Source organism: Canis lupus, chromosome 18, assembly GCF_048164855.1.
Source record: "Canis lupus baileyi chromosome 18, mCanLup2.hap1, whole genome shotgun sequence".
Lineage (NCBI taxonomy): Eukaryota > Metazoa > Chordata > Mammalia > Carnivora > Canidae > Canis > Canis lupus.
In genome coordinates this window covers 43,061,217-43,075,448 of record NC_132855.1, presented here as the reverse complement: position 1 = coordinate 43,075,448, position 14,232 = coordinate 43,061,217, and the positions used below count along the sequence as shown (strand labels likewise).

Here is a 14,232-nt window from a genome sequence, read left to right as displayed (position 1 = left end):
TAGGTGATAGTTTTAAGTTGAGAATATTTAGATCACCCAGGAAGATTGAATGAAATCAGAAGGAGGGGAGAGTCCTGGTGTGAAAACCCTAGAGAACAATAAAACATAAATGATCAGGAGAGTAAAAAGCACTAGTGAAAAAGACAAATAAGGATCAACCAAAGGTAAGAAGAATGCCAGAGGGAAAAAAAATAAGTCCTAGAAGCCAGGGAAAAGAGAGAATCTGAAAGAAGGAACTGTTTAGCAGTGTGTGATGCTCCAGAGAAGTCAAGGCAGATAAAAACAGAGGTCTTGAATCCTTGGGCTAATGGGTAGTCTTAATGGCCTTGTTAAGAGCTGGCCATTCGGTGAAGAGGTTATAAAAGCCAGATTAAAAAAAAAAAAAAAAAAAAAAAAGCCAGAGTATCGCAGGTTGAGAAGTCAGTGGGATGGACTTGAGGAAGAAATGACAAATCATCAAGCTATTTTGTCAAGAAACTGACATGAAAGGAAAATGGAGCTAAAAAGAATCATTTAATTGAGAATGTTTCAGGGTAGGAAAAACTTGAGCATATTGACTGTGTCAAAGAAAAGACCCGTGAGGGAAGGACAGAGAGAGAGAGGATAGGTTTCTGGATTGTGCAAATTCTGGAGCTGGCCAGAGTTTTTACGGATTAGCTTGGGGATAAAGGAGGAAGCCCTCTTTCACTGAAATGAGTGAGAAGAAGGCAAAGATAGCTAAAGATATGGCTAGCTGTGGGGTGTAGCAGGGAGGATATTAAGAGAGGGCTCTGTTTTCTTTGAAGTGCCAGATGAAATTGCTGAAGAAGGTGGAAATGGGGCAGAAGGAACAGATCTGATGAGGTCTCAGTTAGCTTGATTTTTTTATTTTTAAGTGCAGTTGAATTAAGACACTGAGAACCAAAGGAAAATACTGCAGGCAGAATAGTCAAACTGTTGATGGTGATCCCTAGAGAATGGTGACTTAATTACTTGTTTTTCCATTTATTTTCTCTAGGTTTAAGTGTTAAATCACACTTCAAAAACTCATTTGTTTTCTTGTTTTTCCATAGGTGGTAATAATAATAATAATAATAATAATAATAATAATAATACCCTTGCTAAAATTTATGAATTCTTATTCTATGCCAGGCACCATCCAGATAGTCATACACATTATATCATATAATCTGTATAACAACCCCAAGAAGCACTTACTATTATCTCCATTTTACAGATAGTGAACCTTAGGGGCAAAACAGGTAAATAAATTGCTGAAGATTATGCAACTTGTTAGTGACAGACCTGGAATTCTCTAACTCAAAATCCTCCTCCTTAATCACTTAATTCACCTTGGGCTAGATTCCTGCCACTCTCCAGGAGACCTTTTCCCTGCTATCTTAACTAGTATACCTAGAATAGGACATGCAACTTAATATTCGTCTAAATGAAATATAAGCAAAAAGTCTTTTCTTCAAAAAGTATGCTATCTTCCAGTGCCACTCCCAAATATCATGGATTATCCATGACTTAATTTTCTATAAGTGCTCCCTTTTCTTTAAATGTATAGAATATTGAAAATTGAGCATGACCTTTTTAAACCATTCATTTCTAAAATTTTAATGTTAAATATATTGTTTCAGTTTTTGGAGGATAAAGCAAAAGAGGAACATGTAAAAACTATATATATAACATAAATATGAGTATATATATTCACATAATATGTGTATGTGTATAAATGAATGAATGGTCGGGCAGGTAGTAAGTGTTCAATAATGTTTGTGAGTTATATGAACCAGTGTATTACAATCGATAATCCATATTTTGTTCATTGGTGCTATTTTAATTATACTCTAACCAAAAAGTCAGCATAAAGAAAAACTTCTTAGAATGTGCAAATAAATTATGATCTTCCTTTTTTTCTATCAATTGATAATTTTAATAGGTTTTTGAATCTGAAAATTCAAGAAGGTGAAGCTCACAACATTTTCTGCCCTGCATATGATTGCTTCCAACTTGTGCCTGTGGATATCATAGAAAGTGTAGTTTCTAAGGAAATGGACAAACGATACCTACAGTTTGATATTAAGGTATCCTGCCAGTCAACTGATTTCCATCATTTTAATTTTATTAAACCTATATAACACATTTTGATTTTTGTTTTATTTTTGAAAACACATAAAACTTTGGACTCTGACTTTTATCTCCCAGAAAAACTTCATGAAGGAATGGTGACATTAGTGAAAGTTTTAAGCTAAAGTATTAGTAGGTTTTTTTAAAATATTTTATTTATTTGTTTGTTTGTTTATTTAAGAGAGAGAAAGAGAGCATGCATATGCATGTAAGTGGGAGGAGGGGCAGAGGAAGAGGGAGGGAGAGAATCTCAATCATTTCCACGCTCAGCACAGGGCTTGATCTTACAACCCTGAGATCATGATCTGAGCCAAAACCAAGAGTTGGACACTTAACAAACTGAGCCATCAGGTGCCCTAAAGCATTTTGTTATAGTCATGATAGATATAAAAGTAAAAAGCTGAAGTAGTAAATCACAAAAATAGAATTTGTTCAAAACTATTTACTAATTTGCCTATTGCACTTTTAAAACGGATTGATCAAGACAGTGTTCAAAGTAGATAGTACCTATTTGCAGTTTTCCAAAAGACACATATTTTAAACTTCTAAATAGAAATATTCAGAAATAAAGATTATCAACTTGGAATTGGTTTTTTCAAAGAATAGTTTCATTTTTATTTTTTTTCTGTCTTTATTTCCATTTAAGAATTGTCTGTCCAGGGCAGCCTGGGTGGCTCAGCAGTTGAGCGCCAGCCCAGGGCATGACCCTGGAGACCCAAGATGGAGTCCCAAATCAGGCTCCTTGTGAGGAACCTGCTTCTCCCTCTGCCTGTGTCTCTGCCTCTCTTTCTCTCTGTGTCTCTCGTGAATAAATAAATAAATAAAATCTTTTTTTTTTTTTAAAGAGTTGTCTGTCTAAAAGTATGCAAGTTGCTTTCTTGTGTGATTTAAAAATTGCACTTTGGGGGGGTGTCTGGGTGGCTCAGTCAGTTAAGCATCCGACTCTTGATTTCAGCTCAAGTCATGATCTCCAGGTCATGAGATTAATTAAGCCTGACTTGGGCCCTGCGGGGAGTCTGCTTAAGACTTTTTTCTCTCCCTCTCCTTCTACTCCTCCCCCCACTCACAGGCATCTGCTCTCGCACTGTTTCTTAAAAATTTTTTGACTGCTTTGTGCAGATTTTTTGTAGTTTAAACCCTATGACATATGAACTTTTCAAAAAGATGCCCTGTTTCATAACAAACCATCATAATACTGATTTTTAGGTATTATTAGGGTGCCGTTTAGAAATTTACAGTTCAAATGCAACTAATAGTCTTATAATTGTTTTCCATCAGAAAAGCAATGCATTGTATGAGAGAACATTTTTAAAATACACATTTTCTGTGTAAATAATTGCATTTTTATCATCTACCTGGTTTTTAGATTTAAAAAAAAAAACATAAATTTAAAAAGTCACATTATTACTAAGGTAATTACCTCTTTTTTCCTTCTTACTAATTTCCATACTTTCTGGTACTAAATTAAGTATTTCTTGAGCTTGATTACTCCTTGTTTTTTATTTCACTCTTTTTTTTTCTCTCTAAAGTAAACTGACCTGCGATACACTCTGAAAATTAAGAGGTAATATATTTCTATTGTGTTTTATTATTGCTGTTTCAACAGGCCTTTGTTGAAAATAATCCTGCCATTAAATGGTGTCCTACTCCAGGCTGTGAAAGAGCAGTCAGACTTACAAAACAAGGGTCAAATACATCTGGGTCTGATACACTCAGCTTTCCCTTGCTCAGAGCTCCTGCTGTGGACTGTGGAAAAGGACACCTCTTCTGCTGGTCAGTATAAGACAAGTTGGAATCAGCCTAATCACCTTTCTAATAGATTTTAAAGAGACTTTGCACCTTGAATTAGGCCTTTAAAGTGTATATTTTATATCATTCTTTTTAAATTAAAACATGTATAATGAATAGTCATAGCTTAATTTGTTTTGTGCTTGATGTGTACCAAGCATTATGCCAGATATTTTCATATATTAAATTCTCCCAACAATGCTATGAGTTGAGTGTTATTATTACACCCATTTTATAGATAAACTCAAGCATAGAGAAGTTGCCCAGGGTCATGTAGCTGAGAAATGGCAAAAATAGGATTAGAGCCCAGCTCTGATTTCAGAGCCCATGCCCTTAAACTCTAGTAATAAATTGCTGAAAATAGATTAGAGCATGTTTAGAGCTTAACTTTTTTTCTTAAAATTGAAGACTCCAGCATGGAGTCTTCATGGATGCCCAGAATTAACTAAAACAGTTTTCCCAAATTTTCATCCTAGGCCCCAACAAGTAAGATTTTGCCTTAGTAGGTTTTGGAGTAGCACCCCAAAAAAGAAGCTCATAGGTAGTTCTAATGCACAGTCGTAGTTAAAAATCACTTTGTATGTCTACTCAATAAGTATGAACTGATGATAAATAGCAATGGATAGCCTTTATAATTGTATAGTTAATTATGTCTGACATCACCATTCTGCTTTATTCAGAATAGATGTAATGACAATTAACTGTTTGGTTTTTTAGTAATTAAATAATCAGAAAAAGAAACAGAATTTGTTCTCCTTTTTTCTCATTTCCAGATTTATTGCATATGCAAGGATATACTTTAGATGGATATAAGACTCTACTTACTTATCAGAAACCAAAGTCAACTTTATTTTTCTCTGATCTTAGCACATCTTCTCTTTTTATCTTCTAAATGCTTTACTAATTTATATTTTCCTTTTTTATAGCTTCCCCACCAATCCTCTAAATTAGCCTTTTTTTCAACTAGGATGCTACATGAACCAGAGAACTCAGAAATCGATTTATGTAATAACTTTTCTCAATTTTCACAAGGATAATACATGATTAGTATCATTTCATTTCATTTATTTTTAGGCTTTTAAAAAATATTTATTTACTTGAGAGAGAGCTAGAGAGGGCCAGGGAGAGAGAGAGAACCTGCAATTAGCATTAGAATCCTCTCTGGTTTCTGTGGTCTAGTTTTTACTAAATTTTACTTCTGATTAGCTTTCACTTTTTGGTGTTCTTCCCCACCTTTGTATGCTGCAAGTAGTAAGTTTGATTTGACTAAACATGACAAAGCTAAGTGGAAAAACCTACCAATATAGGTTAAACTGTATGAATGAGTCTATAAACATATATGTTGCTGTAAACTGTACATTTCTAGACCAATGTTTGGAGAAATGTATTAGCTTATTCTTTGTCACACTCCAAAATATCAGGCTGGTTATATTCAAGATTAATTAGAGATGATATGCCAAGACCACAGGCCCTCTTTTGAATTTTATCCCAGTTCAGGGGATCTGTGAATGGCCAGATGGATTCAAGGTCACTTTTGGTAATTATTTATTCTTTCTCCTGTTCAGAAGAGTAGCAGAGAGCTTAGCAAATAGAATCATCATTTTCTGGATATAGCTATTCTCTATTCCAATTTAATTCTAGTATTCTGGGATTTTTACATTGCCTGCTTCACCTCTGTAGGCATTAATTTGCAGTCTCTGTTTTTACATTCTTATCTTCCTATTCTTACTCATGTAGTATAAGAGCTTTACTTATAATCAGAAATTTGTATAAATTTAAAAAATTCTAAATAGAATTCTACTGCCCTTATTTACTATTTCAAAGAGAGGCAAAATCTGCTATATGCAAAAGGAAGCTTTATAAGAGATATTTTTATAAAATAAAGGCTTGTGATTCAGGGTTTTGCTTCTTTCTCCAGAAAGCTCAGAAATATTCTCTAAAGATGATAACAAAAACCACAAGAAAAGGCAATAATAGTTCCTTCTTTTTAAGAGCTGCATGCAACAGGATGAGTTGAGAGCCATCCTCAAGGAGTGTGTGCCTGGATATAACGGAACATATTTATTGATAGAAGGAAAGGTAGGGGTAGACATTTCCCTTCCCACCACAGGATAACCCATCTATTGTAACCTGTTCACCCAACAGTTCTTTGCCCTTGTTAACTGAACCTAGAATGCTTTCTCCCCTAGACTGTATTAATTATATTTTGTCTGATTTGATATATTGTCCCTGTACATTATTCACAACTTGAGCCAATGACCATCTCACCTCTGTTTTTAGTAAGTGGAATATGCTGCTATGTAACTTCTGTGCCCTCTGAACTAACTCACAGTCTTTTGTTTCTGAGGCAACTCTTTAAAGATTTTCTAGGGGGCACCTGGGTGTCTCAGTCAATTAAGCATCTGCCTTTAGCTCAAGTTATCATCTCAGGGTCAAGCTGTACATCAGACCCTGGGCTCAGTGTGGAATCTGCTTGTCCCTCTCCCTCTGCTCCTTCCCCCACTTGTGCTCTCTATCTCTAAAACAAATAAAATCTTTTAAAAGTAATAAAGATTTGTTGTCAAAAAATACTTCTAATACCACCCAAATGCTAATCTATGAGAAGAACTCCAATTTACCCTTATGTATAGTGGTCATTTCTCTCCTGTCTCACCTCAGAGTGTCTCCAGTCCCTTTAATCACTAAAAATGAAGAAACTTAATTGAATTTATCTCTTCTAAATCCATAGAAGTCAAATATATTTTAGAGTTATGCAATAAAATTGGCTGGATATTTTAAACTCGGAGCTCTGGAGCATTTATTTACTGAACTATGCAAAGAAACCTTTAAAATAATGTCACCATCACCATGAAACAAATTGCACCAAATAAGATTTGGGTTATAGTGATACAACTAATAAGAAATCACAGCATCAGGTCTCTAGTCCACTGAAGTTTCCAGTGCATCAGAGTACAACATGCAGACTTGTCAGGTATTTCAGGAAATTTCACAAGGGAATGTGCATTAGTGCATTAATATTGTCATCAACTCATTCTATTTTCCTCCAATACCCACAGTATGAATTTTTATAAAACCTACTTTGCTGTTAGAATCATGGATCTTGATTGAGTTAAAGCAATACTTCATCTCCTCCACAGATTTCACAGGCAACAGACTCTTTAAGAGTCCTCTGGGCAAAATAAATGTTGTTCTTGTTTGTGGGCCTTAATAGTTGAGTCTCATCTTCTCTTGCAAAATTAGAGTCTCAGTCCCTTAGCTTAATAGCTCTGGTTCTGGGAAAAGATTTTTCCAGACTGGCAGTATTTAGCTACTTAAGTATCAGAGTCCTGCCAACAAACAGAACCTATTCCCCAGCTTGTCCTAGGCCCAGAAATGAAACATGATATGTATTTGATAGAAATTAATCATAAGACCCTGTTTTAAGTATCATGTCTACTCTATACAAAGTATCACACCCATCTAAATAAATACATGGTTGAGAATCAGGAGACACAGGGCCTACATTTGAGACTTAACTGCCACTAACTAGCTGTGACTTGATGGTAAACAAGCATCCTCTCTTGTAACACAGTAATACAGTTGAAGCCTTTGTAACTGATGCAATCAACATAAAATATACTAGTTCCAAAGCTGAACTATTTGGCTTCAAATCTTAGCTCATCTGCTTGTTGTCTATGTGACCTTTGTCAAAGTGCTGAGCCTTTCCATGCATGTAAAATAGGAATAATAGTACCAGTTTCAAAGAATAGTTATGTGAATTAGTCAGTACATGTAAGGTATTACAACATTGCCTGGTAGTTAAAATATTAGTTCTTGTTTGTTTAGAGAGAGAGAGAGAGAGAGAGGTGGGGGGAGAGGCAGAGGGAGAGAATCTTAAGTAGGCTCCATACCCAACACGGAGCCTATTATAGGGCTCGATCTCCCAACGCTGAGGTGACCTGAGCCAAATCAAGAGTTGGACACCTAACTGACAGAGCCATCCATGCACCCCAAAAATATTAGTTTTTTTAAAGTTATAATTTTTAGTTAATTAGGGGAGAAAGTTTTCTAAAGGAAGAGAATCATAAAATGAGGATTTCTACTTATTTACTCAAGACCCACTCAGGGTCCTTAATAAAGTTCTAAGATGGCAGTGAATTGAAATTGTCAACTTCTTGATAGGAATTTCTTTCATCAGGTTATGAAACTAGTAGATTTTTTCCTTTTCCAGAATGCTTTGTGTATATTCCTGTCAGTGTTGTGCGTATTGAAAATTTTCAAGGAAAGAGACATTCCTTGATTTCTTGATATTAGTAACTATGGTATTTGGACAGGGTTAAGGATTTTATATTAGACAACCTTTTTTTCTTTATAATGAAGCACTTTTCCCCCTAGTGAACTTACTCTATTGGTGTGTATGAATTTCAGTTGACTGTGGCAAAATTCCTTTTCCAATTCCCTTGTTTTTAATGACATTTTGAGGTATAAACTCAACAACAGGTACTAGGTCTGTCAGAATACTTGTCACCAGTCAGCTAGTCTTAGTTAAAACTTTTCTCAGGAGTTTAGCTTTCCAGAATCTATAGAACATTCTAGTCTCTTTATTACTTGTCTCAGAATAACCTCTCTCCCTACACATGGCATAATTCAGATTATCAATCACGTAATATCTGGTAGCATTGTTATTACCATTCTTTAAAGTAATTTGGGCTTATTATCCCAAATACCTTAGTTTTAAAAGGCAACCTCTAGCTTCTTTTTTAATTTATAGTACTTATTCTTTTTTTTTAAATTTACAAGCCTCTCCTTTTTATACCCTCTTAGCATTCCATTGGAAACTGCCATCCAGTTAGAACATTCAGAAGTGATCCTGCTGATTGAGCTATCTAGCACCTGAGGAAGCAGCAGGTCTATGTCCTCCTATGAGGTTCTGGAAAAGAACATCTTTTGTTGCTCTGTAATGCAACACAGCCTCAGACAACCAAGCATACCAATCAGCAATTATGACCTTTTGAAGAAATAGCTTTTATTTTTTCAGACTCCATTTGAAAACATTAGGCTTTCCTCTCCTGCCCCGCCCCACCATGAATATTTTCTCAGTTCTGTCAGAAAATGTCCTGACACCAGAGCCAGTCATACTGGTATTGATTCTAATAGGGAAAAAATATTCAATGTGCTGTTTATAATCTTCAGAGGGGAAACTCTTAAAGTTAATGGAAATAATTAATTCATTGACTTCATTTGTTTTAGATACTTCAGATACAGAAATCTATTTTACATCTAAGCTTTTTTTTTTTTTTTTAAATTAAGTCATGAGAAATGTAGGTTCTGTATTCTCAAGCACCATATAGAAACACTATTCCTAGATCTGTGGTGTATTTTTTACTCTAGTGTATGCTAGTATAGATGTCAAATTAAAAGTAACAATTATCACAGACATCCCTTACATTTCTGGGAAGCAGAGTTTATTTTAATATGTACTAAAAAGTGAGTGTAATATATCTGCTTCATTTTTTTTAGTTACATTTTTAATCAACTCAGTATTTTTTGAATGACTATTAAGCTATCCCTAAGTTACTAAGAAACTTTATAAAACCACAGATATGGAAAAGATTTTCTAAATGCCAGATTCAACAATGTCAGGAATTAAAGCAAAGCAAATTACTCTTTCAAGATAATTCGTGCTTTTTTTTTCTTTAAAGCATATATTTTATATACATATAAAATATATATGTATATATTTATATATATGTGTGTGTGTACATCAGTGGTTATTAAGTACATTCCTAATGTTGTACAACCTTTTCTTATCCATTTACGGGACTTTTACCCATACTAACTAAACAGAAACGCTAACCATTCCCCATCCTCCCTTGCCGCATAGCCACTGGTAACCACCATTCTATTTTCTGTCTCTGAATTCCCTGTTCTGGATATTTAATGTAAGTGGAATCATATGATATTTTTCCTTTTGTGTCTGACTTACTACGCTTAGCATAATGTCTCAAAATTCATCCATGTTGTAGTGTATATCAGAATTTTATTCCTTTTATGGCCTACTGATATTCTACTATGTGTATATATACCACATTTTGTTTATTTGTTCTCTGTTGATGGACACGTGGGTTGTTAACCATATTCTGGCTATTGTGAATAATGCTGTTGTGAACACTGGTGAAAAAGTTTTAGTCATTTCTTTCAATTCTTTTAGGTATATACCTAGGAGTGGAATTGATAGATCAGGTAATAATTCTGGCTTATATTCTGAAGAACTACCAAACTTTTCCATAGCAACTGCATCATTTTAGTTTCCTCAGAGCACTGTGTAAAGATTCCAGTTTCTCCACATCCTTTCCAACACTTGTTATCTTCCATTTTTTAATAGTAGTTATTTTAATGTGCTTGAAGTAGAATTGTTAGATCCTTTTTTTTAAGATTTTATTTATTTATTTGAGAGAGAGCACAAATGCAGGGATGGACAAGAGGGAGGGGGGAAGCAGACGCCCCACTGAGCAGGGAGCCCAACACGGGGCTTGATCCCAGGACCCCAAGGTCATGATCTGAGCCAAAGGCAGATGCTTAACCAACTGAGCAACCCAGGTACCCTGTTACATTCTTTTTTTTTTTTTTTTTTTTTATGGTAGTCACAGAGAGAGAGAGAGGCAGAGACACAGGCAGAGGGAGAAGCAGGCTCCATGCACCGGGAGCCCAACGTGGGATTTGATCCCGGTTCTCCAGGATCGCACCCTGGGCCAAGGGCAGGCGCCAAACCGCTGCGCCACCCAGGGATCCCTGTTACATTCTTAATACAGTAAAATGTTACTTCTTAGTTTGTAAGACTACCTGCATCAGCAGGTGTGTCTTAACAGACTTAATCTTTGTAAATAAGATGTTTGCTTAAAATAACACATGACAGGACACCTGGGTGGCTCAGTGGTTGATCATGACCTTCAGCTTAGGCCATGATCCTGGAGTCCCAGGAGAGTTCCAGATTCGAGTCTCACATCAGGCTCCCTACAGAGAGCCTGCTTCTCCCTCTGCCTATGTCTCTGCCTCTCTGTGTGTCTCTCATGAATAAGTAAATAAAATCTTTAAAAATAAATAAATAACACATGATGATGATGATGGCACCTACAGATTTGGTTTTTCTCCCCCCAAAATGATATTTTGTTATTTACTGTAAAATTTCCTTTGTACTATAGAATATACCATCATATTGAATTAAAATAAGTAATTTGTAAAGGCCTTAAGCCCTTTCTAATATCTGATTTTTACATAGCTGTAGAAATACTGTAAAATCAAGCTATAAATGATAAATGGATGTTTTCAATTATCTAAATCAAAATTTGCCAAATTCCAGTGAAACAGAAAATTGGGATTCAGCAAATTCAAAAGCAAATTAGATAACCCTGTTGCTTGGAGATTTCAAGTTGTAAGTAACAAAATGTGATAAAATCAAAAGAAATCTAGAGTAGCCATCCTTCCATCACACAAACTAGATTTTAAACCAAAGATTGTAACTGTAATAAGAGATGAAGAAGGAGTCTATCCAACAAAAAGATCTAACAGTTGTAAATATTAATGCCCCTAACTTGGGAGCAGCCAAATATGTAAGTTATGTAATAACGAAGAAACTCATTGATAATAGTACAATAATAATAGGGGACTTTAACACCCACTCACAGCAATGGGCTGATCATCTAAGCAGAAGGCCAACAAGGAAACAAGGGCTTTTTTTTTTTTTTTAATTTATTTTTTATTGGTGTTCAATTTACTAACATACAGAATAACCCCCAGTGCCCGTCACCCATTCACTCCCACCCCCCGCCGTCCTCCCCTTCTACCACCCCTAGTTCATTTCCCAGAGTTAGCAGTCTTTACGTTCTGTCTCCCTTTCTGATATTTCCCACACATTTCTTCTCCCTTTGGAAACAAGGGCTTTAGATGGCATACTGAACCAGATGAACTTAAATATATCCAGAGCATTTCACCCTAAAGCAGCAGAATGCACATTCTTTTCAAGTGCACATGGAACATTCTCCAAAAGAGATCACATACAGGGTCACAGTTCAGGTCTCAACCACTACAAAAAGATTGAGATAAAAAAAAAAAAAAAAGATTGAGATCATACCATGCATATTTTCAGACCACAATGTTATGCAACTTGAAGTCAACCACAAGGAAAAACTTGGAGGACCACAAATATGTGGAAGTTAAAGAACATTCTGCTAAAAAATGAATGAGTCAACCAGAAAATTAACAAATTTTGATACATGGAAGCAAATGAAAGTGAAAATACTACAGTTCAAATACTATATACTAAGAGGGAAGTATATAGCAATATAGACCTTCCTCAAGAAGCAAGAAAAATCTTAAATACACAACCTAACCTTACACCTAAAGGAGCTGGAAAAAGAACAGCAAATAAAGCCTAAACCAGCAGGAGAAGAGAAATAATAAAGATTAGAGAAGAAATCAATTATATAGCAATCAAAAAACAGTAGAACAGATCAATGAAACTAGGGGCTGGTTCTTTGAAAGAATTAAGATGGATAAACCCCTAGCCAGACTTATAAAAAGAAAAGAGAAAAAGGACCCAAATAAATAAAACCATGGATGAAAGAGGAAAAATCACGACCAACACTGCAGAAATACCAACAATTATAGAGAATATTATGAGCAGTTACATGCCAACAAATTAGGTAAATTGGAAGAAATGGATGGATTCCTAGAAACCTATAAATGACCATAACTGAAACAGTAAGATAAGGAAAACCTGAACAGACCCATAACTACCAAAGAAATTGGATCAGTAATCAAAAATTTACTAACTGGGGTACCTGGGTGGCTCAGTAGGTTAGGCATCTGCCTTGGGCTCAGGTCCTGATCCCAGGGTCCTAGGATTAAGCCCCATATCAGTCTCCCTGCCGAGCAGGGAGCCTACTTCTCCCTTTCCCTCTGCTTTCCCCTGCTTGTGCTCCTTGGTTCGCTCTCTGTCAGATAAATGAATAAAATAATAAAAAGAAATATCTCCCAACAAACAAGAGTCCAGGGCCAGATGGCCTCCCAGCAGAATTCTACCAAACATTTAAAGAAGAATTCAAACCTATTCTTCTGAAGCTGTCCCAAGAAATAGAAATAGAAGGAATACTTCCAAACTCATTCTATGAAGCCAGAATTCCCTAGATCCCAAAGCCAGACAAAGACCTCACAAAATGGAGAATTAGAGACCAATATGCCTGATGTATATAGATGCAGAAATTCTCACCAAAATACTAGCTAATAGGATCCAACAGTACATTAAAAGGATCATTCACCACAACCAAGTGGGATTTATTCCTGCGCTACAGGGGGTGGTTCAACATCCACAGATCAATCAGTGTGATATACTACATTAATAAATTATAAGAACCATATGATCCTCTCAATAGATGCAGAAAAAGCATTTGACAAAACATCTTTAAGATTTTATTTATTCATGAGAGATAGAAAGGCAGAGACACAGACAGAGGGAGAAGCAGGCTCCCTGCAGGAAGCCCAATGTGGGACTCGAACCCGGAACTCCGGGATCACACCCTGAGCTGAAGGGAGATGCTCAACTGCTGAGCCACCCAGGCATCCCCATAGCATCCTTTCTTGTTAAAAAAAAACAAAAAACAAAAACAAAAAAAACCTACCATACAGAGAAAGAGGGAACGTACCTCAATATTATAAAAGCCATATAAGAAATATCCACAACAAATATTCTCAAAGAGGAGAAACAGCTTTTCCGCCGAAGATCAGGAACACAGCAGGGCTGTCATCTTTCACCACTGTTGTTCAGCATAGTACTGGAAGTCCTAGCCTCAGCATTCAGACAACAAAAAGAAATAAACGGCATCCAAATTGGCAAAGAACTCGAACTCACTCTTCATAAACGACATGATGCTCTATATAGAAAACTCAAAAGATTCCAGTGAAAAATTGCTAAAACTGATACAGGAATTCAGCAGTCGCAGGATATAAAATCAACACACAGAAGCCTGTTGCATTCCTATAGAAGCCACAGAAAAAAGGAATCAAGGAATCAATCCCATTTACAATTGCACCAAAACCATAAGCTACCTAGGAATAAACTTAACCAAAGAAGTAAAAGGTCTATACTCTGAAAACTGTAGGACACTTAAGAAAGAAAGTGAGGAAGACACAGAGTGATGGAAAAACATTTCCATGCTCATGGATTGGAAGAACAAATATTGGTAAAATGTCTTATGCCAAAGAGATCGACATATTTAGTGCAATCCCTGTCAAAATACCACCAGCATTTTCCACAGAGCTGAAACAAACAATCCTAACATTTGTATGGAACTAGAA

General features: G+C 35.8%; 1 protein-coding gene across 9 annotated transcripts in view; it reads left to right on the top strand.

The window, feature by feature from the left end:
- Window positions 1-14,232, top strand: part of ANKIB1 (ankyrin repeat and IBR domain containing 1) — a 170,271-nt gene that overhangs the window by 126,947 nt on the left and 29,092 nt on the right. For all 9 annotated transcript variants that reach the window (XM_072784213.1, XM_072784214.1, XM_072784220.1 and 6 more), the window contains 2 exons: window positions 1,925-2,069; window positions 3,719-3,885. In XM_072784213.1, coding sequence (XP_072640314.1) covers window positions 1,925-2,069; window positions 3,719-3,885 — 312 coding nt within the window. The remainder of the gene's footprint in view (window positions 1-1,924; window positions 2,070-3,718; window positions 3,886-14,232) is intronic.